Source organism: Hemiscyllium ocellatum, chromosome 9, assembly GCF_020745735.1.
Source record: "Hemiscyllium ocellatum isolate sHemOce1 chromosome 9, sHemOce1.pat.X.cur, whole genome shotgun sequence".
In the NCBI taxonomy this organism is placed as follows: domain Eukaryota; kingdom Metazoa; phylum Chordata; class Chondrichthyes; order Orectolobiformes; family Hemiscylliidae; genus Hemiscyllium; species Hemiscyllium ocellatum.
The window spans coordinates 31,009,978-31,037,122 of record NC_083409.1 but is presented as its reverse complement, the minus strand read 5'-3'; the positions used below and the strand labels follow the sequence as shown (position 1 = coordinate 31,037,122).

The following is a 27,145-nucleotide window of genomic DNA, read 5'->3' as shown; positions in this document are numbered from 1 at the left end:
ATGACTGTTGGCCAGTTCTTGAGTGTACGGAGACAGACAAGCATTGGTATCTGGAAAGTAGTGGCTGAAATCATCAGTGAACATGCTCACTTTGAAATTCTAATGGAGGGAGGTCACTGAAGGAGATGAAGATGGTTGGGTCTAGGACTTTACCCTGAAGAATTACTGCAGTGATGTCCTGGGCCTGAAATTATTGAGCACTAACCACAAACATTTTCCTTTGTTCTTGGTTATACTCTAACCAGTGGTTTGTTTCTCCCTGCCCAGAGTCCTTTTAACATCGGTTTTGTTAGAGCTCCTGAACAGCATACCCAGTCAAATAATGCCTCAACGTCAAGGTCAGTCCCTCGCGCCTCACCTCTGACATTCAGTTCTTTTGTCTCTATGTTTGAATCGAGGTTATAGTGAGGTCGCCTAGCTCAACCCAAACTGAGAGTCACTAGTCTGAGATACACAGAGTAACTGTTACTTGATAACATGGTTACTGACACCTTCCAATATTTTACTGATGATTGAGAGTAGACTGATGGGTAGGAATTGGGTGTTTTGGATTTGTCCAAGTTTATATGGATAGTCCTACCTGACTAATTTTCCTAACACTAGTTTGGGGCCTGACTTGCTATGCAGTTCAGCTCTTCAGTATCATTGCCAGAATGTTGTCAGGGGCCATGGCCTTTGCAGCATCCAGGGGATTCAAGTGTTTCATGATATTACATAGATGTCAGCTCATTCATTTCATTCCATGATGACAAGGACCACAGAAAGAGGGTGAAAGGGGTCACCCACTCAGTACTTCCAGCTGAAGATTACTACAAATCCATTGACTTTGTCATTTTGCAATGCTGGGCTCCCCCAAAATTGAAGAGGAGGATATTTGCGGAGTGTCCTCCTCAGTTAGATGTTTTATTACCCACTGCCATTTATGACTGGGTGTGGCAGGATTACAGAGTTTGATTTTGCACACACCTATTGCTAATTAGCATGCATGTAATCCTGCATTGTAGCTTCACTGAATTAGCATCTCATTGTTAGGCATGTCAAATACTTTACTCAATGAACCAGAGTCTGTCTCCTGGCTTGATAATAGCAGCAGAGTGGGGAATATATGAAGTCATGAGGGTTGCAGGTTATTGTCGAATGTAATTCTACTGCTGCTAATGGATCGCAGCATGGACACCCAGTTTGATTTGCTGGATCAGTTCTGAACCTATCCCACGGTATGGCAGTACTGAACTCCGATGTGGAAGCAGACCATTCAGCCCATTGAGTCCACACACCCCTCCAAAGAGCATACCACCCAGACTCACTCCCCGTCCTTATCTCTGTATCCCTGCATTTTCTATGGCCAATCCACATAGCCAGCGCGTCTCTGGACACAATGGGGTAATTTAGCATGGCCAATCCATGTAAACTGAACATCTTTGGTCTGTGGGAGGAAATGGAGCACCTAGAGGAAACCAACATACACATTGTGCAAACTCCACACAGACAGTTGCCCGAGGGAGGAATCAAACTCTGATACCTGATGCTGTGAGGTAGCAGTGGTAACCACTGAGCCACCGTCATAGTGGTTATCTTCTACCCACCAAGGACTGTTCAATGGTCACTTATACCAATACTGTCATAGGCAGTGATTGTTACAACAGGTAAATTGGTGAGGATGAGGTCATGTAGTCTTTCCCTCTTTGTGGTTCCCTCACTATTTGCTGTGCATTGACCTGGTTTGGCAGAAATGTGCTTCAGGACTCAGCAGTTCAGTCCATAGCAGCATTACTGAGTTATATTTGTTGATGGACTTTGAAGTCTCCCACCCAGTTTCCATCATGCTTTCACCACTCTCGGTATTTCTTCCAAGTGGTGTTCAACATGCATGGAGGTGCACCGATTCACTGACTGGCAGTGGACAGGTAGATGACAACCAGTTTGCTCACCCCCATTTAACCTGACCCTCTGGAGACTGCAGTCAATGTTAAAGGAATCCCTCTGCTAAGCATACTGGGAGATAATACATACCCAGGACTATGTCTGGAATGCGAGTTTTAGTCAGACTAGTTCACTAGCTTGTTGTGCAGGTCTCCCAATTTGCGGCCAAGTCCCCAGATTCAGGAACGAGGACGTTGTACCTGGGAGCTTTGTTATTGTTTCTAGTGACTCAATGATGGCTGGATGGCCCAAGATTCCTTTTCTAATTTTCTGCAGCAGTTTGGCACAACTGAGTGCTAGGAGGGTTCAGGATTAACCAGGTTGCTCAGTGTCGGGAGACACATGTTGGCTAGACCAGGTAAGGATGGCGCAAAGGGCACTCATGAACCAGATGGGTTTTTATGTGGGTTCACAATTACCATCACTGAGGCTAGCCTTTTTATTCCGGATTTATTCACATGTCAAATAAGATTCATTCCCATTAGTTGTTGGTGCTGGGATTTGAATCCATGTCCCCACAGGATGAGCCCAGGTCTCGGGATGATGAGTTGGGTCACATTACCACTATATCACTGTTCCCATAATGTTGACGGTTGAGGGACAAAGCTTAGGGAGACATGTCCTTTCTTAAAGCTATTTATTTCTGCCTCAGTTTTACTGTCTAATCTGAAAGATACCAACAAAGATAATGCAGCAGTCAGGAGTGTACTGGAGCATCAGCCTGGAGAGTATGCTTTAACTCAGTCTCAGCCGATGCAGCTTCATAAATATTTAAGCTACAGCCATGGATAACTATATCTTGTTGTGCTCGTTACTATCTTGGTGCATTTAGGGTTACCCTGCTCGGTGATGGCCATGCAAGACCCAGGGATGTGAACTGAAGGAAGCACTATGCCAGGTTGCTGAGTAGGAGAGATTGGAATCACCTCAGTCCACACAACCCCACTTGGTTTTTAAATTGATGCAATTTTCACCTCCTCCTTTGCTGATGTTGCAGTCCTGTTCAGGTAAGGATTCAAGGGTGCCATCTATCCTGCAGTGTCTCACCCCAAAGTGCTTTAAGACTGACCCTCAGTGAGACATGCCAGCTGTATCTCCATCTTTCCCCGAGACAATGATCATGTTTCAGAGTCAGGAGAGTGCCAGCAATCGATAGGCCAAACCTTTGTTCTCTCTGCACCAGAGAAGCTGAAGCCAACTGGTGTTGAAGTTGGAGGTTGTGCAGGAGAATCCGACTACCGGCTGAATAAAGCACACCGAAAGGAAAAACGCATCACAGTTTTGAAGACGGGTCTCTGAACTTTCTCTCCATAGATGATGCTAAGTTTCTCCAGCAATTTATGGCCTCACTCCAGATCTTCAGCACCCACAGTTCTTTGTTTTATAGCACTGCATTAGTTTGCTCAGCTTTTATTTTGTGAGGGACCATGAAAAGTGCAGCAAACGCCACTTACTTTTACAGCAAAAAAGCTCTACAAGGTGGACCAGGAATTCCCTTGCAGGGTCCTGTACAAAATTGGCCCTCATAACTGTGATTTATAGCCTGGTGTTGCTGCAGTTTATATATTGCACTTCTTTGACATTCCAAGTGTCAGGGCCCTACCAAGCTACAGAAAGCAGCCATTTCCTCAACGCTGGGCTGCGAAAGATGCAGTTACACAGGGGCCGGACAGTCAGCTACTTTGCCTTTCATAATCTGGCCCCAAACAAGTCCCACAGTGCAGCTGTCAATATTGTTTCATCACAGGTCTGTGGTTCTTTGTTCTGGTCGATTGCAGCCCGAGAGATTTTACTGTCTGATCTCCCATTTTCAATACTCTTCTGGTTAATAAACCAGAGTTTTCAAATAACATGAACAGAAAAAAACACATTTTTTTCCAAAGGCTTCTTGACAAGCAATGGTGGGGTGCGACTGGGCAGGAATGCACAGTTATCAGATCAGCCATGATTTTACTGAATGATGGCGTGAGCCTGAGGGGTCGAATAGCCTATTCTTGCTCTGAACTCTTCTGTTCATCTGTCCATTGATTTGACTCCTGCATTTTTTTGCAGCGGTACCCTGGAAATCAATTGCCTGGATTCCTGGAGACTATAGGGTGTTCCTGAAGGGTTAGCAAACCTTCCCAGTCTTGGTGGTATCTCCCATACAACCATCTTCAGCAAGACAAAAGAAATTGATCATGCTGTGCCAGAGGGAGCAGGAGCGAGAGAGCAATAAGAGAGAGGGGGTAATAGCAATGATGGGGTTTTCAGCACAGTAACCTCTTGCCACATTAGCATTTCTGAGCTCAAATGTATTAGCCCCAGCAATTCTAGAGTCAAGCATTTTTTTACTAGAAGTTGGAGGAAGAGAGTTGCAGAGAAAGTGGAGGGATAGTTGTCAGAAAGCTGTGGGCTGTACGGGAATGAAACAGCAAAGCTGAAATGCTGGCTTTGCTATTTAATTAAGTATCATTCGGGATGAAGAGCTTTTGGCTGAAACGTCAATTTTCCTGCTCCTCGGATGCTGGCTGACCTGCTGTGCTTTTCCAGCACCACACTCTTGACTCTAATCTCCAGCATCTGCAGTTCTCACTTTTGCCTATCATTCAGATGTAGCCTGTACTGCTGACTGCACTGTCAGACATCCCATAATATAACACTACTAAGTATTGTGGTAGTAAGGCTAACAACTAATAATTCAAATCTTCCCGATGTGTAACTAATGATTCAAAGCTGTCACTCCGCTACTCTTAAGCAAGTGCTGGACTGGTATGTAGCCAGAAAAATATGCCAAGAGATTAATTAACATCAAGAAGATGGGAACATCATTACAAAATCATCGTCCGAGAGAAGATGGCCTGCCCATACTTAATTTCCTTATTCCTCCTGTTAGATTTAAAAGAATCATAAACACTGGAAGGAAAAGCCCACAGCAAAAATATTCTATTCCTGTCACGCTTAGGTCTTGTTTATAGAAATGTACCCTTTAGGAGATCTGAACTTTGCAAGGGTTCCCACACATGTTCCTTCCCAACGGGAGGCTGTGTTTTCTGCTGTCATTCGATCTGTGCACGTTTGGACCTGCCAAAAAGCAGCAAGCTACAACATTTCACCATCAATTTGGTTTTCTTGAATTGTTAACCCTCTGCTACCAGCTGTCATTGCCGTAACAATGCAAGATAGAAGGAGAGAGCTCAAAGCCCACTCTAATAACTTGAGGAGTCAGAGTAAGATTTTAAAAATCCAAAGCTGACTAAGGTGATCCTGAGGTTGTCTGCTTGCTGATCAATCGGATCACTGATGACATCCTGCTCTTACCTGGTCTGGACTAAGTCGACTCCAGCGCCACATCACATTGGCCCAATGATGAAATAGTCTCAGATGGACAACAAAGGCCCACCATGCCAGCCCATGCCCATACTTCTTGAGAATTGTTTCTCTGTTTGGATCCTCACCTGCACTTTGGGTGGTTCCATCCAATGCTCCATAGTGTCTGCTGTTATATTATCAGGCAAAACCACTGCGTCGCTGGGTGGGATCAGACATGATGGAACACACACTGAACCTGAAAGAGTGGACCACAACTGTAAATTGATATCATGTTGTGGAAACTTATACGCACAGCAAGGATGTAAGTTCAACACTAGACTCACTATCAGACCCTTTGACAACTTCAATTTATCAATGCAATTTCACCACAGTTACTTAGTTAAAAAAATCAACTTGTTTAGAGATGTTATGTCACATCTCTAGAACACCAGGCTTCCCAACCCAGAGGTAGGACAGTACACTGGATCACATTCACCCTTTGCTGTAGTCGTGAGATACTAGGGACAATCTAGAACAGCATGTACTGCTCAATGTTGCTGTCCATGTAGATTGAAGAGAAAGGTATACAGTTCAAGACCAGTCATTGCTATAGACACGACAAACAAGAGTGGTCCCTAACACAAGGCAAGTGCAAACAAAGTCAGAAGTTTACCGACGACAGGGATCTGGCAGGGTGTGCCATGACCTACATTTAAGCTCAGGGCATTTTTGAGACATGTTCATGAATCCTGATGTAGAGTTCATGCAAAAATAAATAGAGGAATGGCAGAAAGAAACCAGTCAGACCATGTCCTGGTGTCAACACAATGAGGCACAGGCTGTTGTGTAATCATTATATTCAGGGTTGGAATCTACAAGGAGTCTGTGTGGTCCACAGCAATGCAGGTCTGATCAGATTGTACTTTAAATGACAGCTCTAAAGATAGAACTGATCAATGTATTTAACTCCAACAGTCTGAAATACCTATTCACAATGTGGCATTATATAGCTGGTAATGTAATCTCGAGGATACCTTGCTGTGAGTAATACCTCTACCTCTGGGTCAGAAGCTCTGGATTCAAGTCCAACTCCAGGACTGGATGGCCAAGGAAGGTGAGTTCACAATGTGTCCCAAAACAAGTTAAGTATCAACTTGCAAATCCTTCCAACATACATTAATGTAAGAGCAGGCATGATTCCTGAACAGTCTGAAAAGAAAATGGGGCTCTATCGTCATTCTCCATAGTTTCAACATACAGATAAAAGTGTATGTTGCCACAGCAACCACTGATTTCTAGGGGGAACTGGTTAATCCAGTTGGCTGAACAGCCAGATTGGTGCCATCAGCAAGGGGTGAAATCCCTATTGGACCTGGAGTGGATTTGGGATCTTGCTACAGCCTTGATGGAGGTCACGGTGCTGGGGGTAGGACCAATCCTCAGGCAGTGACCTCAATACGGAAAAGAAAAACGCAATGCCTTCCTTCTTAGAGCACCAAAGATCGTCTTATAATGAGATATTTGGTACCAAGTGAATCTATTAAGCATTTTGTGTTGGAAGTATTAAATAACATGGCAAAATAGCTACCGTACAGAAAAAGATCATTTGGTCGAGGATGGTTTTTAAGTTAGACATATACATCTTCCCATCTCTTACCACAAACTAATGGATCACTTAGTCTCACATCTGTCATCAGAAAAATACTGCTAAGGAAGAAATAACTGCAAATTTAGAAAATCATCACAAAACCACATTCATTTTGCTTCAAGAAAGGGAAACTTTGACGAATTTATCTGGGTTATGTGAAGATGTGGGGTGGATACAGGGAAACCAGATTGCCAAAGGTACTTGTTAAGGTGGCCACATTAAAAAGCTACTGCACAAGGTGCTGGGAGTTCATACGTTAACATGGATGGAAAACTAACTCACTCCCATCTCCTTGCTTCCACGGGGAAAAAAAAAGCTCCAGCCTGTTCAACCTCGAACGACATTATTACTGACAAAATTAATTAATCAGGCTTTTCGTTGAACGTAATATGCCTGGTACTGAGCTGCCCACTTCGAGCAAATATTTCGGCGCAAGAGCTGTTCTATTGTATTCCAGGGTTCTGGAGCGAGGTCGTGCATTTTCTCCTTTAACATGTGGCACACAAGGAATACTCAAACGGGTAGGTCAGAACGCGACTTGGGTAAAGCACTACATTGTGCAATGTTTTGTGCCCGTTCCAAGTGATTTGCTGAATTAATGTTTACATAGGGCTGTGCTACAAGGATTTGCAAATTAGCTATTCTTATCTCCAATTCCTAGAAATTATGTTGTAAGTAGAACATTTCTTGGCAAGCTAGCTAATTGTCTACGAGGATGTGACGACAGAAAACCGTCAGTGCACTTATTTGTAGAAAGTTGACTTCTGGCACTTCAGGCGTGTGGACGCCACAGCTTACACCTCCGCGAGTCTGCGAGAAAATGTTTATTTCTTAGCTCTCTGCTTATCCCTCATTCCGGATTCCAACTTGGGCCTCCAGCACATCCACAATTTTTCTTGATGTACGCTTTCTTCAGCTGACTGAAGTGTTCAAGTTCCCTCTGAGGAGCTCTCCGTCATGTCACCCCTTTCCAAACCTCTTCGACCAGAGCTTTCGACTATCTGTGCGCGAGTGTTACTTATGTGGCTTTGTGCCGCACTCTTTTCGATAACATTCCTGTGATATTTTACTGTATTAAAAGGTGGTATAGAAGTGCAAGTTGCTGCTGATGAAGGCAATGGGTGTGACTTAGCATACATTGCCTTTTGCTGGTGTCAATGCTAACAGAGTCAAGTCAGAGGATGTGACACTCTCATAGCCCACATATACAAAGTAGGTCACTGGATACTGACTGAGAGCAGGAATCCAGACTGGTATTTTCCTTCTCCCGTCTAGCGAGGCTGCAGGCTCATTTCCGCCCGGCCACAGTGAAACAAATTCAGCACAGCCCTGCAGACAAGCCTGAGACATACCGGCTCTGCACAGCCGTCTAACTGGGAACAAGTCACGACTGTTCACTGCGTAGGAAAGGGGTTTTATGGGATTTAAGTGCAGGAGTAATGCAAACTGAACTTACAGTGGATTAAAGAAACGAGGCTCCCTCGAGAGAGGAAAAATAATGACAGAATTATTAAGAGTACTGAAGAAGACCATTTCGCCCACTGTATTCGGACTGAATCTCTGAACATTTCAGCTCCTGCCTTTTTTCTGTAACCCTGCATGTTATTTAACTAACCATCTCATGTCCTCTTGGATTCCCCAACTGAAGCTACTTTCAATACTTATCTAGGCAGTGCACTACAGAGCCCAACTACTCACAACGTTAATGCTCATTTCGTATTCGCAAAATACTTTACACCTGTGCCCTCACATTCTCCATCCTCCTACAAGCAGGACCAGTTTCTCCCTGCTTACTTTACCCAAGCTTCTCAAAAATTTGAAAATCTCCATCAGATCTCCTCTGAGCTCTCTCAATGTCTCCAGTCTAATTTCATGGCTGAAATTTTTAATCCTTGACACTATTCTGATAAATATCTTCTGAATTCTCTCCGATGCGCTCATTTCCGTCTAAAGTGTGGAACCTGAACAAAACTCCAGTTGAAGTCTAACCAGTGTTCTGTGCAGATTTTCTATAACCTTCCTACTCTGAGCCCCTATTAAAGAAGCCTAGATTACTTTATGCTTTATTAACAGCTTTCAGTACCTGTCTTGCCACCCTTACTGACATATATGCATGTAACACCCAGGTGTCTTTGTTCCTGCATACTCTTTAGAATATTAGCCTTCGTTATGTACGGTCTCTTCTTTGGACTAAAGCATCAGCTCATGCTTCCCTGCATTGAACTCCCTCTACCACCTCACTGCCTACTCCATCAACTTGTCTGTATCCTTTTGAAGTTCTGCAGTATCCTCTTCAGTTTCCAAAGTTTTGCACTTTCCACAAAATTTGAAATGACCTGATCTAGATGATTTATACATCTCAGGAAAAGCAAAAGTCCCAATCCGGACCCCTGGGGAACTCCACTAGAAACCACCCTCCAGCCTGAAAAATGCCTATTGACCACTACTCTCTCATTTTTAATTACTCAACTAATCTTGTATCCACCTTGCTACTGACAATTTCATTCCATTAGCAGAACAAAAAAAGATTCAATTTCAGCATGACATGCAGAAAGACGTCTCATTTCTCCTCAAATTCAGGAGGAGATCAAATTTTGGTCTCTTGTCATAGAGATGTGCAGCCCAGAAATGGACCCTTCAGTCCAACCCGTCCATGCCAACCAGAAATCCTAAATTAACTGAGTCTCATTTTCCCAGCATTTGCCCCTTTTCCGAGAACCTTCCTATTCATATTTCCATCCAGATGCCTTTTAAATGTTGTAATTGTGCCAACCTCCACCACTTCCTCTGGCTGCTCATTCCATACATGCACCACCTTCTGTGTGAAAAAAATGCCCCTTAGGTCTCTTTTATATCTTTCCCCACTCAACTTAAACCCATGCCCTCTAGATTTGGACTCCCCCATCCCAAGGAAAATACCTTAACTATTCACCTTATCCATTCCCTTCATGATTTTATAAACCTCTAAAAGGTCACCCCTCAGCCTCTGACACTCCAGGGAAAACAGCCCCAGCCTATTCAGCCTCTCCCTATATATAGCTCAAAGCCTCCATCTCTGGCAACACGTTTGCAAATCTTTTTTGAACCCTTCCAAGTCCTTGTACTGCACAGTAAGGTTGTACTAATGGAGATGAAACTTTCCAAAGGCCTTTAGTGATTCAGAAAGACCAAAAACTTGCAGCAAAGCAGGTGAAAAGAGAAATGCATTAGAGGTATTCGATATTATGAGGGTTTTGACAGAGTCGATTAGGAAGAAATCTTCGAGGAGAAAGTGAGGACTGCAGATGCTTGAGATCAGAGCTGAAAATGTGTTGCTGGAAAAGCGCAGCAGGTCAGGCAGCATCCAAAGAGCAGGAGAATCGATGTTTCGGGCATAAGCCCTTCTTCAGGATTCCTGAAGAAGGGCTCATGCCTGAAATGTTGATTCTCCTGCTCTTTGGATGCTGCCTGACCTGCTGCGCTTTTCCAGCAACACATTTTCAGCTCGATTAGGAAGAAACTCTTCTCCCATGAATGGGTTAGGTTCGATTGGTAGGTGTCCAAAAGACAGCTTCAAGTTAAACTGAAAACATCGCTTGAACAGGCTGTTTTTTTTTCCCTGGAGCATCAGAGGCTGAGGGGTGACCTTATAGAGGTTTACAAAATTATGAGGGGCATAGATAGGATAAATAGACAAAGTCTTTTCCCTGGTGTCGGTGAGTCCAGAACTAGAGGGCATAAGTTTAGGGTGAGAGGGGAAAGATATAAAAGAGACCTCAGGGGCAACTTTTTCACACAGAGGGTGGTACGTGTATGGAATGAGCTGCTAAAGGATGTGGAGGAGGCTGGTACAATTGCAGCATTTAAGAGGCATTAGGATGGGTATATGAATAGGAAGGGTTTGGAGGGATATGGGCCAGGTGCTGGCAGGTGGGATTAGATTGGGTTGGGATATCTGGTCGGCATGGACAGGTTGGACCGAAGGGTCTGTTTCCATGACTCTATGTAATCTGGAACACACTGCCTGAATATACGATGGAATCTGAATCATTAACAGAATGCAAAGGAATTGGAGGAACAACAGCAAATGAGAAATGAGTGTGCAATAGCAGGGTCCTGAGATTACTGGACAGCTCTTTCGAAGGGCTAGCACAAGCACTATGGGCCAAACAACCACACCTCTACCTTCTATGCTTCTCGGATTAATGCCTATAAAATGAATAATGATGAAGTCACTGGCACTTCCGCTCATTTTAAGTATGAACATTACCTCTCAGTGACCGGCACTAAAGACCATCTATTCAACCCTTCAGCCAGGAAATGGCATGCAAGAAAAATATATTGTACAAGGAGACTGGGAGGCACACTAAAAACAATAATACTTAGGAATGATAAAGATCAACACAAGCCCTTTTCAAAACATCTGCTACTTACCACACCAAATAAAATAAGAATGTGGACTTTTAGAGGATTATGGATATAATCTTACTCAAAGTCTGTTTTAAATAAGTTGGTTGAGGTAGTTTGTGTGTTTAACTTTCTCTGTGGTTTATTGCAGTTGTTAGCTTGCTTAAAGTAACAGGGTTAAAAGCTGACTTTTTTACTTGAATGCATTAAACAGTGAAGTCCCAGAATGTTATGGCACTCATTACAAACCACACAGTGGTAATGACCTGTTGTGTGAATACTGCACAGGAGTTTATGGCTTGCACACAGTGTGCAGCTCACCAGATGCAAGTCCACATCCAGGAGCATGTCAGCTAACTCCTACCTCAGTAAGGATCGAGCAGCCTGCCAGCAAATTTCCAGATCAAGATCGATAAACAAATTAGGCCAGAACACGATCCATGTGCAAGAGTGACATCCGCACCGTTAGGAAAACAACAACCCATTTTTTAAAAAAAGAAAATAAATGAATAGTAAAAGCAGACACATGGCAAATAAAACTGAATGCACAGAAGTGTGAAGTGATAGACTTTGGATCAGAGTCTCAGCATGAAGCAAACCAAACAAAATGCTGCAATTTGAAAGAGATTGCAGAAACAAGGGGGTGGAGGGGGCTGACATTCACCTACCATATCGTTGAATGTGGCAAGACTAATTGATGTGTACTCCTGTAAAAAATGTGTTCAGAGTCCTCAGGTTTCCAATCAGAGGCACAGATTATGCAATCAAAAAGGTTGGGCTAAACCTTTAGCAACCATTATTTGGGGTCAAGGAGCTGGGGATATTGAATCTAAGAGACTTTGACCTTCTGTCTTGGTGAAGGAGATTTGCTGGATCCCGACCAGGAATTTGAGTGGCATGCATTGACTGGAGGAGTTAAAACTGTCCTCCTTCTTGAAGAGCAAGTCTAGAGGAACTTTGATGGAAGTGTCCACTAATGTTCACTGATTAAATAGCAATAAACTGTTTTCAGTGGCAAGAGAGTCTGTAAAAGTTGACAGATTTAAGGGATATCCTTAATTAACAAAAATCTATGGATCTCAGATTTTCAGTAAATAATTACTACTATCAGTTGTAATTTTGGAGAGGACATTCCAAACATTTACCACACTCTAATGTCATTGAAAGGTTAGTGGAAACAAATTGAATAGTAACTTTCCACATGGGAATTGGAAAAATACTTGATGGGGAAAAATCTGCAAGGTTACTAGGAAGAGTAAGGAAGTCAAATAGCCCTTTCAAAAAGCTAGCATAGCCACAATGGGGCCAAATGGCCTCACATGTCCTCTACGACTTGATGGCCACCTAAAAGTAAAAGAACTAAAGAAATTGGTCAAACGCATAGGTGGTGGTTGACTTAACAAATCGCTGCTTGCTCAGACATAAGGACTTCACTTTGGACTTTGAAATGGGGTTATTTGTGATGTATATGCATTGTCCAATGGTCCAAGTGTGGAGTGGGTGGCATTGATATTGAGATAACACCCACATCTCCACCAATACGAAATCCCACCAGATCAAGTACGAAGCTGGTACTCAAGAGGTGCCCTAGTGAACTTCTCAGCCAATCAGGACAGCGATATCCTGCCCTGCCAGAGGCTAGCATTTGAGGGTCTATGATGATGGCGAGCTGGCAAGGTACTGTATGGATATGAATTCAGGTGTTGGGAAGAGGGGGGATATTTGGCCGGTGTCAACTGACCTGATCATTTACCCTACCAAGCGCTTTCATCGAAGATGAAAATCCCACCCAAGTTTCACAGTCGGAGGTATCTTCTAACACAATTCAATAATGCAAAATATCTTAGAAAGCTAGATGCTTTCTCAGGTTTCTGGCAACTAAATATGATTGAAGTCAGACAGCACACCCGTGTAGGAGCTTCAGGTCTTTATCCTTTGGTATTGATTCAGTCCAGGAAGTAAATCAGAAAAACATTCATATGATCTATGAGCACAATGAAAGTGGTGACACATAGATGGATGACAGAACAGTTTGGGGTTCCTCCAAGAAGAAATATGATGACACAACTTAGGAATGTACTTCAAGTTACTTTAAGAATCCATCGGAATCTTAATAAAGATAAATGTGATTTTGGCCAGACTCTGTTGGTGATATAATTGTTAGAGAGTTAGCTGATGTGCATAAGCCTCATCTACAGAACAAAAAGATAAATAGGGTACAATTTTCCCTTTATTTATAAGAAAAGTGTTGGGGTGAGTACATTAGGTTATAAAACAACATGCTTCCCCCATCAATGCGTTAAACTCACTTGATAGTCAGCTTATTAAGAGCTGATTAGTGAATGAGGCCAATTTTCTCAGCCTATCCCAGCTCTTAACACTGGCGACCTGTGTCCGTGGAAACTGCCGGTCAATCAGATCCCAGTCAATTCTGGGTCCTAAGCCCATCAGTTGATGCCTACACTTCAGTTAATGGATCATTCTCACCAACCCCTATTGATAATTCTGTCCAGAAACTAAATTCCAAACATACAGCCTTCTACCTATATCCTGACCAAAATCAACAAATACATCATCAAGCTCAGGGATTCTGCAAGCTAATGGCTTTATCTGCTGAGCCCTTAAAAGAACTGCGAATGCTTAACAATTCTACTTTCCAAATGAGACAGAAGAAGCCATTAATACATTTGCGAGGTTTAATTGTAGTACAGGGTCGAATAGCAGGTAAGTTTTGTTTCATGTGATTTTGTGAAATGGACAATAACAAAGTAGCCACTGGCGACACCTCTCTCCTAATCACCTTATCTCCGCCACTCACTTCACCAACACCATCCGTCCCCAACACCGTTCACTGCCCCAGCGATGGAGCAAGTATTCCTATTCCTGAGATAGTAGCACATCCAGGTGGACATTTCCCATTGTCTGGCTGTTACCCTTTCTCTGTCAGCTTCCGTGAGCAGGTCACAGACTCAAAGTGCAGGCCTCTGCCACTATCTCAATAATCAAATGAAGAACTGCTTCATGGGTAAGTCTTGGGTAGGACACTTGCAACCTACATTGGCAAGATGGTACAGCCTGGAATATCGCAGGCCCATCTGCACTGCCCCATGATCATCACAGAAATTTCAGTGGGGACAAACATAAACATGAGCCACGAAACAAATTAACTCACTCAGCTCTTTCAGATTGGCACACAGTCTACTCTCTACCCAGCACTTCAGTAATGGGCAAACTGTGACTTAAATAACTGGCATGCAAACTCCCATTTTCTATTGCCTTGAGGCTTTTTCACTGGAGAAATTAGCACTTGCACCGGAGCTGTTTTATACATGTTTTCCTGCTTGAATGCCAACATGCAAAATACTGCAGTCTTATCTTTTCACTCAGTTTACCCACGTTTCTTCAGGGAGACTGGTAAAAGGACCGAGTTTGGTCCGCAGCCTGTCATGACCTCCCACCTTATCTTTATTCCTGACTTGGGAGCCTCTCAATTAGTGAAGAGGGATGAGAAAGGCACCAGACACATGGCCAGCAGTGAGAGATGTTGTCCTGTGAAAGACAGCTCAAGGCTCTTCCACACGCAGCAATGCCAATACTCACAATCCACTCGCAGGAATTTTCAGTGTCTGTGCTCCAGCCTCTCTCTCTCTCTCTCTCCACATGCTTGAGACCAAGATCAATGACTATCCCATCTGCCTTGGCTATGGATGTCATGGCCACTTCCCAACGGAAACACTGACACAATGTGTAATGAAGGGTATTCTTTCCTAAGGCACAGCGCCAGCACTTACCTCCAGAATATGAGCAGGATTTTCAATTGCATTAGCCTTCCATTTACATTGCTGCAGGCTGACTGCTTGATGGCAACACATTCCCTGGAACTCGGCTTCATCACAATTCCTTTCCAAATGTGACATTTGGAAGGGAATTCAAAGTTTTTCGTGAACACTTTATGCTTAAATATCTTTGTACATCTGCAAGACTGACTGGCCCCACGTCAATGTAAAAGATTTATAGACACTATTTATGTATCTTTCAGTACCTATTGCATGGCCGTCCGCGCATATATATTCTACCAAGTTCAGCTCAGGAGGTGGTAGGCAGTCTCCATGCACCTGCTCACAGAGTGTAAAGTCTTCAGTCCACGTGCCGTCTTTAGTGCAACGGATGGGTTCCTACAGAAATGCAAACACATTAGACAGCAATAATCGACACGCTGACCGATTTAAACTAGGGGGGAGAAAAACACATTCATCATACTTTCGGTGATGTACTTGTGACTTAATGAACGGGCCAAATGGAAGACACTCTGGGGTCTTATTCTGATGGTAAGATGCCCTGTAAAAGCTTCACTGTAGGTCTACCAGGTCTACTGTAGCAAAGGCAAAACAAAACCATGTGGTGGAACGGGAGTCAGGTCAGCTTCCAAAACAAGGCTGTCCACTTTGACAGCTGTGGGTAGTTCAGTACATTTTATGTTCTCCTGAAACAGAATGGCAGCTTTATACGATGGAATTTAGGGGTTTTTTTAAGATTAAGTATGCCCAGGTTATAACCAAACATTGCAGGTAAGCTATCCAATACACTGTTTCTCCGAACTGCCAAAATACACAATTAGGCGCCCCTATTCAATCAATCAATCCAAGTTCTGAGGAAGGGTCACTCAACCTGAAACATTGACTCTGCTTTCTCTCCACAGATGCTGTCAGACTTGCTGAGTTTGCCCAGCCATTTCCATTTTTGTTTCTGATTTACAGCATCCACAGTTCTTTCGGGTTTTATTCCAAGGTCAGGTTCAGTTCATAGGAAATGCCACCTTTCATCTACTATCGGGATTTGAAAGTCAGTCACAGAATTGGTTCAGTCCAGCGTAAGGTTCCCTGCACAGTCCCAGAGTCGTACATTTCCCCAACCACAAGACAGAGCCCCAGTTGTTTTCCTGCGGTCCTTCCATTTCACACTCTCGGTAAAAACTTTGAAACTGCACCTGCTACAAATTCGGGATCTTTAAGATCAGAATCGAGACGCCCTTCCCTCTGCCAAACTTGTTTCACTTTCAATCCAACCACCCTTTATCCAGCAACTGAGCTGATGGCATGGCCACTGGAACATGAGCCACTAGGGAAAACAAAAAGCTTTGCTGGCCTGAACATAACATGACCAAAAATGAATATCTGTTTCATGAGTGCGATAATACTCCCTCATAGCCTGTAAGGTCTATTTATAAAAAAAACACACACATTTACCAATCCCGACAGCTCCCCCACCTCCAACAGACAGGTAATATGAAGGGAGTCTTCATAATATTTACTTTAACTGCTGTAATATATCATTTGAAGAGGCAAGAATAACTTGAAGTCCTTTGGTTGAACTCTGACTGCACAGACTGTTTTGTATTTGCACGTCTTTGCAACTGCAGTGCACATTTACAGCCATTAAACTGGACAATGTTTAACACATCTCTTGAAGAAGACACCTTTATTATGCTCCATTGCACCCCTTCTTGAGACTGCAAGTCCAGGAGGCCAGTGGCTAGACTCTAGAGGATGCATGCTACAGAGGGAAGGGAGAACCTATGTGCAACAAATGGCCTGCATGGCTCAGATGGCAGACTGGCACCAGTTCCTCTGAGGCATCTACGTTAAAGGCATGGCAGTCTGCAATGTGTTCAGGGTTAGGTCCATCAGGACTGGAATCACGAAGGCTCTTGGTAAACAAAAGGCACTTGCACCAACAAATACACTGATATGGTAAACCTGCCTGATCTTACGGATCTCGACTGGATACCAGTGACGTAGCAAATTGACCCTTGAATCACTGCTATCCGAAGCAGGTTATCATTGTGGTATTGGAAAAGCTGGTGCAATGTTTCATGGCATGGTTTTTAAAGATAAACTTCAAACTTCAACCCCTTTAAAGGTCACTTCTCCCAAAAAGGCAAATCAGTTCATGGTGGCCACTTTTCCATTGCTGAGCTAAACCACACAGCAAGTTGGCTCCTATCGCAGATCGATTTCAAGCCTCTTGCTAATGGCTGGGTTTCTTTATCAATCACTCAGGAATGTTTTACATCTGTAACAATAAACAGAGACTGCAATATGATGGGCACATGTTAGAAATCTCACGTTAATGTATCCTGGTGCCTTTAAAATCACAAACATAACTCGTGTCATTCGCGCTCTGCCTGCTCTCTCCAAATCATCCTCCACATTCTTCATTTGACAACGAGACCTGGCCCAAGAACTGGAAGCCTCACATCCAGTGCAGCTGGCAGAAGAGAAAGCTGGTTCGCTCTCACCTGGCTTTGCAATATCTATTCTGGGAGATGTCTGTAGTCACAGGGGGGGTCGGATGTTGGACTCACTAGGCCAAAACCCAGCACCGATACCTCCAAACCATGATGAGCCAGAGCTCACCGAAGAGAGTGAAGCATCAGACCCTACACAACACAGCTTCCCCAAATGGGGCCAGGACCCTAACAGGAGTGACGAGGTGAAACTTTGGCATCATAAGCTCCAAGGCAGCAATGACCACTATCCTCCCCCTCTCTAACAGCAGTCCTTCACTACTCTAATAGATCTTCTCCTCCTCCTTTCCACTCAGGTCCCCGCTACTCACCGAGGGGATCACAGCAGTGTTCAAGCCCAGAAAAGGGGGTCACATTTGGAAAAGGTTTGGGAAGCACTGTCCTACAGCTGCAGTAAAGAACAGCTCAGAACACGGCCTTCACAGGGTAAATCCAAGATGGTAATCCCATCTTCAAGCTGGGGCTAAAAATATATGATTGCAGGTGGACAATTCGCACGTGCAGACAAGCGACAGGCACAAGTGAACTGAAACAAAATATTGGAAACGGGTTCCTGGCGACATCTGCGTCCGGTGTAGATTCATGGAGATGGTGGCAGAGGCGAGTTTGGGCCCAGTACAAGGCCAGACGGCATCAGCAGCGGCAAGGTGGGCCTGAAGCAGACTCATGGCAGCAGTGGAGGAGAGTTTGTGCTGGTGTGGTACCCAGTGACATCTGTATTGGCAAAGCCCATCGAGGACTCAGTAGTAAGGGCAAGATGATGCCAAGGAGTGGTGACTTCCATTCCAGGGCGATTGTGCAATGAAAGGGACTCAGGCCTAGCCACCGGGCCCATGGTCCACAGCGGAGCATCTAACAAGAAGGACTGGAGACTTTTTCTTTACTCCTTCATTTTTCTGTCTTTATTTTCTATGCTTTGGGCTACTTTTTTCTGTTTAAGAGAGCGCCAGAGAGTGGTGACACTATGCAACACTTCTCACTGTATTTTCTAACAAGATACACATGGCAATAAATAAATCAAATCAAATGATGGTCCTTAGCATGGAGAGAGACTTTGGCCTAACCTGGGACAAGGGGTATCTTACTTGAGACCCTTTAGGATCAAGCTACAGCCACTGAGTTGTCCTGCACCGCCTAATCAACTGGCTCATTCTGTGGGGGCCCTGTCTGCGATCAAGTGTCGAAATGGCAATTGCTATATCCAAAATGAAATTCAATAGTTTCAATTCTATGAACACAGGAAAAGTATCTTGCCCTGAGCATTATGAGTACACGATGTTCCTTTGCAACGGTCTTCCAACAGTGTATTTTTAAACACAAGAAAGAAAGGTAAAACCACACATACACACAGTCTCCACCAACCTACTGAAAACTGCCTACATGCTGAATTTTATCTCGACAGCATGTTCTGAGTGCTCAAAGTGAGTTATAGTTTTGGTCACCAGTTTTATCATTTAGAACTCAATGCATCCAGAAACAGTGTGCCTTTCAGACCACTGATAAATGTCTGGTGAAAATCAAACTTGACAGTGTGCTTCATAACAATAATTACAACAACGATAAAAATCACAACACCAGGTGGCACAACAACGGTGGCACCAAAGAAGCGAAAAACATCGCATTACAGGAACATTATCAGACAAAACCAACACCAAAGCGACGCATTTGGACCGCTGACCAAACCCTGATCAGTGAGCTAAGTTTTAAGGAGTTTTCTGGAGGGAAAGGGAGAGATGTGGGGATTTAGAGACAGATTGAAGAGCTTTAGAGCTGGGAACCTGAAGGCATGGCTGTCACTAGTGGAAGGATAGGAATCATGAATGTGTTGGAAACCCAAATCAGGGTCGCAGGGAGATCTTGGAGGTTATGGGGCTTCAGGAACTTACAAAGATGAGGGGAGACAGATCAGAAGAGTGATTTGAAAATAAGGATGACAACTGTAAAAGTCAGTGACATTGCAGACCAGGAGTCAAGACAAGCACAGGGATGATGGGTAGATGGGATTTAAGCAAGAAAAGTACAACAGAGAGGGATATGCAAGGGAGGATATAATGGGTGAAGGAATGGCCCCTGATGCTAGAGTGGAGAAGGAGAACTTCGTTATTGTCCACAGAACTGGAGGATGCAAATTTGATGCAGAGCTTGAGAGTAGAGGGTAAAGTCAGGGATGGTGAGATGAAGAGGGCTTTGAATTTGAGGGCAAGAACACAAATGGAGAGGTGATGGCCTGATGGATTATCACTAGACCATTAATCCAGAAACTCAGCTAATGTTCTGGGGACTTGGATTTGAACCCTGCCAAGGCAGAAGGTGAAACTTGAATTTAAAAAACATGTGTCTCGAATTAAGAAGGTTATGATGACAATAAAGCCATTGTCTATTGTTGAACAAACCCGTCTGGCTCAACTAATGTCCTTCAGGGGAATCTGCCATCCTCACCTGGTCTGGCTTACGCATGACTCCACAAACAAATGTGGCTGACTTGCATAAATAGCCTAGCAAGCCACTCAGTTGTACCAATTGCCAGGAGATCTCAACAAAGAAATGAAACCAGATGGATTACCTGGCATCAACCTCGGCACCAGAAAAGACAATGGCAGAAACAACTCTGTTGACCCTACAATGTCCTCTTTACTATCATCTGGGGGGCCAATACCAACATTGGAAGAGCTGTCTCACAGACTAGTCAAAGAATAGTCTGGCATTGTCTGTAAGTTATGACTCTGAGTATGACTATGTCCTAGACACCACCATCACCATCCCAGGATATGTCCTGTCTCATGGGCAGGACAGACCCAGCAAAGGTGATGGCACAGTGACATACAGTTGAGAGGAAGTTGCCCTGAGCATTCTCAACATTGAAGCTAAACCCCATGAAGTGTTATGGCTTTAGATTAAACATGGGCAGAGAAATCTCCTGCTGATTATCACATATGGTCATCTCTCAGCTGATGATTCGGTACTCCTCCATACTGAACAACACTTGGAGGCAGCACGGAGGATGGAAAGGGTGCAAAGTGTATTCTTTGTGGGGGCTTCCAATGTCCATCACCAACAGTGGCTCAGCAACAGTATTACAGATCAAGCTGGTCAGGTCCTAAAGGTGCTCGAATGGGTCTGCATCACGTGGTGAGGGAGTCAACAAGAGGAAAAAACATACCTGACATTATCCTTCCAATCTGCCAGCTGGAGATGCATCTGCCCGTGACAGTATCAATAAGAGTGTCCACTGCACAGTCCTTGTGGAGATGAAGTCCTGCCTTCACAATGAGAATGCCCTCCGCACTGTCACTGTGCTAAATGGGACAAACTTTGAACAGATCGAGCAACTCCAAACTGGGCCTCCACGAGGCATTGTGGGCCGTCAACAGCAGCAGAATTTTACTCCGGCACAATCCGTAACCTCATGGCCCGGCATATCCCCCACTCAACCATTACCATCAAGTCAGGGGATCAACCCTTGTTCAACGGAGTGCAGGAGGGTATCCCAGGAGCAGCAGCAGGCATAGCTGAAGATGAGGTGCCAACCTGGTGAAGTCAGGATTATTTGCATGCCAAACAGTACAAGCAGCAAGTGACTGACAAAGCTAAGCAATCCCACAACCAGCGGATCCGATGGAAGCTCTGTAGTCCTGTCACATCCAGTCATGGATGGTGGTGCACGATTAAACAACTCACCGGAGGAGGAGGCTCTGCAAATATCCCCAACCTCAATGATGGAAGAGCCCAGCCCATCAGCGCAAAAGATAAGGCTGAAGCTTTCGCAGCAATCTTCAGTCAGAAGTGCCGAGTGGATGATCCACCTCAGCCTCCTCCAGTGATCCCCAGCAGCATAGATATCAATCTTCGGCCAATTCAATCCACTCCATGTGGTACAAGAAACAGTTTGGAGACACTGGATACTGCAAAAGCTACCAGCCTTGACAACATTCCAGTAAATGTGGTAGAGACTTGTGCTCCAAAACTGGCCACTCCCCGAGCCAAGCTGTTCCAGGATATAATTGATGGAAAATTGCTCAGGTATGTTCTGTACACAAAAAGCAGGACAAATCCAACCTGACCAATTACCAGCCCATCCATCTACTCTTGATCATCTGTAAAGTGATGGCAAGTGTCATTAACAGTGTTATCAAGCTCAGCAATAACCCAGTTTGGGTTCTACCAGGGCCACAAACCTCCTAACCTCATTACAGCCTTGGTTCAAACATGGACAAAAGAGCTGAATTCCAGAGGGGAGGTAAAAATGACAGCCCTTGACATCAAGGTCAATTCAACCAAGTACGGCACCAAGGACCCTTAGCAAAACTGGAATCAATGTGTATCAGGAGGCAAACTCTCCGCTGGCTGGAGTCATACCTAGCACATAGGAAGATGGTTGTGGTTGTTGGAGGTCAGTCATCTCAGCTCCAGGACATCTCTGCAGGACTTCCACAGTAAGGGTCCTCAGCACAAACCATCTTCAGCTGCTTCATCAATGACCTTCCCTCCATCATAAGGTCAGAAGTGGGGATGCTGAAGATTGCAAAATACTCAGCACTATTCATGGACTGCTTCAGTATCTGAGCAGTCATGTTCAAATGCACCAAGATCTGGACAATATCTACAGTTGGGCTGACAAATGATAAGTAACATTCAGGTCACACAAATGTCAGGCTATGATCATCTCCAATAAGAAACAATCAAACCACCACCCCTTGACATTCAATGGTGTCACCGTCACCATACCCCACAATCAATATCCTGGGGGTTACCATAGACCAGGGACTCACCACACAAACAGAACAGCTGCAAGTGCTGGCCAGAAGCTAGGAATACTGCAGTGAGTAATTCACCTCCTGACTCCCCAAACGCCTGTCCATCATCTGCAAGGCTCAAGTCCGGAGTGTGGTGGAACACTCTCCACTTGCCTGGATGGACACTTCTCTAGCAAGACTCAAGAAGCTTAATACCACCCAGGACAGAGCAGCCTAGCTTGATTGGCACTGCAACCACAAATATTCACTCCCTCTCCCACCAACGCTCAGTGCGTACTACCTCCATGATGCATTGCAGAAATTCACCAAGGCTGCTTTGACAGCACCTTCCAAACCTAGGACCGCTTCCATCTGGAAAGACAAGGACAGCAAACACAAGGGAACACCACCACCTGCACGTTCCCCTCAGAATCACTCACCATCCTCACTTGGAAATATATCGCCCTTCCTTTACTGCCGCTGGGTGGAAATCTAAGAATTCCCTCCCTCAGGACATTGTGGGTCAATGCACAGCAGGTGGACTGCAGCAGCTCAAGAAGGCAGCTCACCATTGCCTTTCCAAAGGCAACGAGGAATGGGTAATAAATGCTGGCCAGCCAGTGACATCCACACCCCATGAATGAATAAGAAAAGCAAAAGTGTCTTGTTGATATTCTGGGATCCAGAAATTTGGTGCAGCCTGAAAAAGCTGAGCGTGCATACAGAAGGAGCTTGGCAGTGTGAGGGAGTTACTGTTTGGACAGAGTGCAAATGGGAAACAATGAGCGAACAGTGATAAACTCAGTCATTCTCCCGGTCAACAAAGGGGGCAGTAACCTCCACAGGTTGAGAAAGCTGCAGACAGAGGAAGCCAAGAAAGCTTTCTTTCCAACCATCCCAGCAAAGAGATGTCAGCTCAATCTATTCCTGCACAATAAAAGACCATTTACTTGGTAGGTCAGCTTGATCCTGCCGTCTAGTTGCTGCTACCAACAGTAAAAGCTCTAGCACTAGACCAGAAACATTTCTGACAACTTGCCCGCGATAGAAGTCAAACTAACTGACCTATAATTTCCCGCTGTCTGCCAACCTCCCTTGGTGAATAAAAGATTTCTATCTGCTACTGTTCAGGCTGAATAAATCTAGTGAATTTTGGAATGTCAACACCAACCCATCTGCAACCTCGTTCAAGGCCCTCAAATAAAATCTATCAATCCGTCAGTCTGCTCAGAATCATGTCCCTAGTGATTTTAATTTTACCAAGTTCCTCTCTTTCCCCAACCTCTTGATTTATCGCTATTACTGATTTTTTTGTGTGTATTCTCAATAGTGAAGGTTAAAGCGAAATATTTGTTCATTTCTTCTGTCTTTTTCTTGTTATCTATAATTAACTCTTTTTTTCCCTCTTTCTGCAAAGGACCAGAGTTCACTTTACTCACTCCTTTTCCTCTCTAAATATCTGCAGAAATTCCTGCTATCTATTTTCATATTCCCAGCTCAATCCTTCTCATATTCTAATTTCTTCCTCTTGATTAGCATCTGCATTATTCTCTGCTATTCTTTATATTTTTTCCATTCATTTGATGTGCTACACATCTTCACCAAATTATATGATTTTTCCTTACGTGTGAAATATTCATTCACTTCTTTAGTCAACCCTGGATAATGAACCTTCCCTTTGAACCTCCAGAATATATTGTACTGAGTGTTCTGGCATCGCCCCTTCAATGTCCCAATCGCCCCTTCAATTCTCTAATAATTGATCAATTAATGATCCATGACTAAGAGAGGTACCTCCATTGAACTTCCTAACCTTACTGAAAGTCTGATACCGACTCAGTATTCTGGATCCAATCTTTGTCCGCCTGCAACCATTTCCCCATAGTGGCTGCCGGATCATATCTATTTGCTTCTAAGTACACCAGCTGAGTTTGTTAGGAAGCTTGTGTGCATTCAGATACAGAGCTTCTCATTCTGTCAATGTGCTACCTTTATAACATTGATGGCGGATGTATTCCTCGACTCTTTATCTCTCTGACCATCCCGCTAGTCTTTGTCTCCAATTCCCCATGTTACTACTTTTCTCTCTGCCTTGGATTGACTTCTTGATTGGCTACATTTATGCAAACTAGATCCATCACCGTCATTCTTTTAACTTAAAGCCATATCTTCTTTGCTACTTAAGTAGTTTGCGAGAAAACTGACCTGAGTACTTGTGCAGGCTATCCAATGGCACAGAGCCCACTTTCACCAGTACTGAGACTAGCGCCACCTCTCCCACACCACACTTCTCCTTAACCTTACTGTTAACCATCTTGCAATTTGGCCCGACCCTACTAAATCCTGGTTCAGAGGCCAGTGTGTGAACAGTAAACCAAATCAAAACTATGCGGTTGTTACTTTGCGTTCTCAAGCAGAAGTCACACTTCAGCCTTCAATGTTGAGTGGCCAACAAATGATTCCACAACTTGGATCATTAGCACAGATCATTACTGGGTTGCTGTTTGTAGGAACTAGCTGTGCTTAAAAGAGTTGCTGTGTGCCTCTTAAATTACAACACTGACTACAATTCAAAAGGACTTAATTGGCTGTGAAGTGCCTTCTGATATCCACAGACATAAAAGGTGCAAAAGAAATGCAGCAGACTTAAAGTCAATTAGATTGATTCCCGATAATCACAAAATTGGTATTTTACTGCAGTTGGCACTGCCATTTTATTACAAATTTAACTTGCGGGAATTTTGTAACTGAGTGCAAATACTTTCCAAATGTGATCTAACTCTTGTGCTGTTATTTCCATTCGAGCAGTTGCCATTAACAGCCCGATTCAATGTCAATTATATGAGCTCCCTCTCTTCCTCTATAATTCATGCAACTTGAGGAATCATGATTTGCTTAAAACCTTTTTTTTAAATAAATTACGTCATTTTATCAAGAATACTGGAGATTGCACTTTGAAACTAGGCCATCATTATAAGTGCCCACAGGAACAATGTGCAAATAATCGGAAGTGCGTATCAAGAAATCGTTAGCATTCAAATGGAGTTTCCACCATTAGCTACCAAATTGAGATGCTCCCTTAGAACTGACAGCTGTCAGCCGATCAATGTAAAATGATCCATACGTGGTCTTTCAAGGATTGGTAAATAAATATTGAAATCAAGCAAAGAACTGCAGATCCTGGAAATCTGAAGCAAAAACAGAAACAGCTGGAGAAACTCAGCAGGTCTGACAGAATCTGTGGAGAGAGAGAGAAAAAGAAAGAAAGAAAGAGAGAGCAGAGTCAACAATAGGGCCCAGTGTCAAGTGTGTGGTGCTGGAAAAGCACAACAGGTCAGGCTGTGTTGAATTTCTAATGAAGGGCTTAAGCCTGAAACGTTGATTCTCCTGCTCCTCAGACGCTGCCTGACCTGCTGTGTTTTCCCAGCATCACGCCCTTGACTCTGACCTCCAGCATCTGCAGTCCCTACTTTCACCGAATAGGGTCCAGTGACCTTCCTCATTCTCACCTTTTCAGTGCGGTCATAACAGTGAATAATGCAGATGCTGTCAAATTCAAAACCATTGGTGCAGTCGTACATTCCCTCAAAGACTGGAGGAGGAGGATCGCACAACACGGGGTCACAGCCACCTTCCTCCCAATGTCCACCTTCCAAACACTGCAGCTTCAACAACTTTCTGTGAACACAAACAAACTGTAAGGCCAACAGAAATGGAGAGAGAAGTAACTCATACACTTTGTAAAACCAATGATCACTCCAAATGACTTAATTAGAATTTATATACTACAGAATTGCTTGTTAATGTTTGAGATATTCTGCCCAATAGACTTCTTCACTGTCACTCACACACTGTAACCCAGTGGAACGGTTCACTGTCACTCACACACTGTAACCCAGTGGAACGGTTCACTGTCACTCACACACTGTAACCCAGTGGAACGGTTCACTGTCACTCTCACACTGTAACCCAGTGGAACGGTTCACTGTCACTCTCACACTGTAACCCAGTGGAACGGTTCACTGTCACTCACTCTGTAGCCCCGAAGGAACTTGTTCATTATTACTTATGCTCTCGTGCAATAGAGTTACTCAGTTTAACTCCAAAAGTTACATGTGCAGAAGTAGGCCATTCAGCCCATCAATTCAGCTTCAACATTCAACAAGATAATAGCTGATCTAACAGAATCTGACCTAATTTTTCCATCTCATCTCAATAACCCTTCATTCTCTTTTTGGTTACAAATCTGTCCATCACAGATGATTGAATATACTTCATGAACCAGCCGCGACTGTGCTTGTGCTAAACCTATCCAAATAGTGAGTCGGTAGGGGATACACTAAACCTATCCACATAGCGAGTCGGTAGGGGATACACTAAACCTATCCACATAGCGAGTCGGTAGGGGATACACTAAACCTATCCAAATAGCGGGTTGGTAGGAGATACACTAAACCTATCCACATAGCGAGTCGGTAGGGGATACACTAAACCTATCCACATAGCGAGTCGGTAGGGGATACACTAAACCTATCCAAATAGCGGGTTGGTAGGAGATACACTAAACCTATCCACATTGTGAGTCGGTAGGGGATACACTGCCTGGCAGTGTGTGGGAGGCAGGTTCCCTTGAGGCATTCAAGGTGGCATTGGATGGTTATTTATATCGAAATGGTGTGCAGTGATATGGCAAAAGGTCAGGAGATTGACACTCGCTAATAGAACCAGTGCAGGCACAATGGGCTGAAAGGCCTCTACTGCATGTAATAAGTAGAGTTATAGAGTCATAGATTTGTTACAGCACGGAAACAGACCCTTCAGTCCAACTCATCCATGCTGTCCAGATATCCTAACCTA

General features: G+C 44.0%; 1 protein-coding gene across 1 annotated transcript in view; it reads right to left on the bottom strand.

The window, feature by feature from the left end:
• LOC132818488 (pappalysin-2-like) overlaps nucleotides 1-27,145 on the bottom strand; it is a 487,615-nt gene that overhangs the window by 90,851 nt on the left and 369,619 nt on the right. Inside the window, exons 17-19 of the mRNA XM_060829547.1 lie at nucleotides 25,798-25,966; nucleotides 15,291-15,423; nucleotides 5,361-5,470 (exon numbers count right to left, since the gene is read on the bottom strand). Coding sequence (XP_060685530.1) covers nucleotides 5,361-5,470; nucleotides 15,291-15,423; nucleotides 25,798-25,966 — 412 coding nt within the window. The remainder of the gene's footprint in view (nucleotides 1-5,360; nucleotides 5,471-15,290; nucleotides 15,424-25,797; nucleotides 25,967-27,145) is intronic.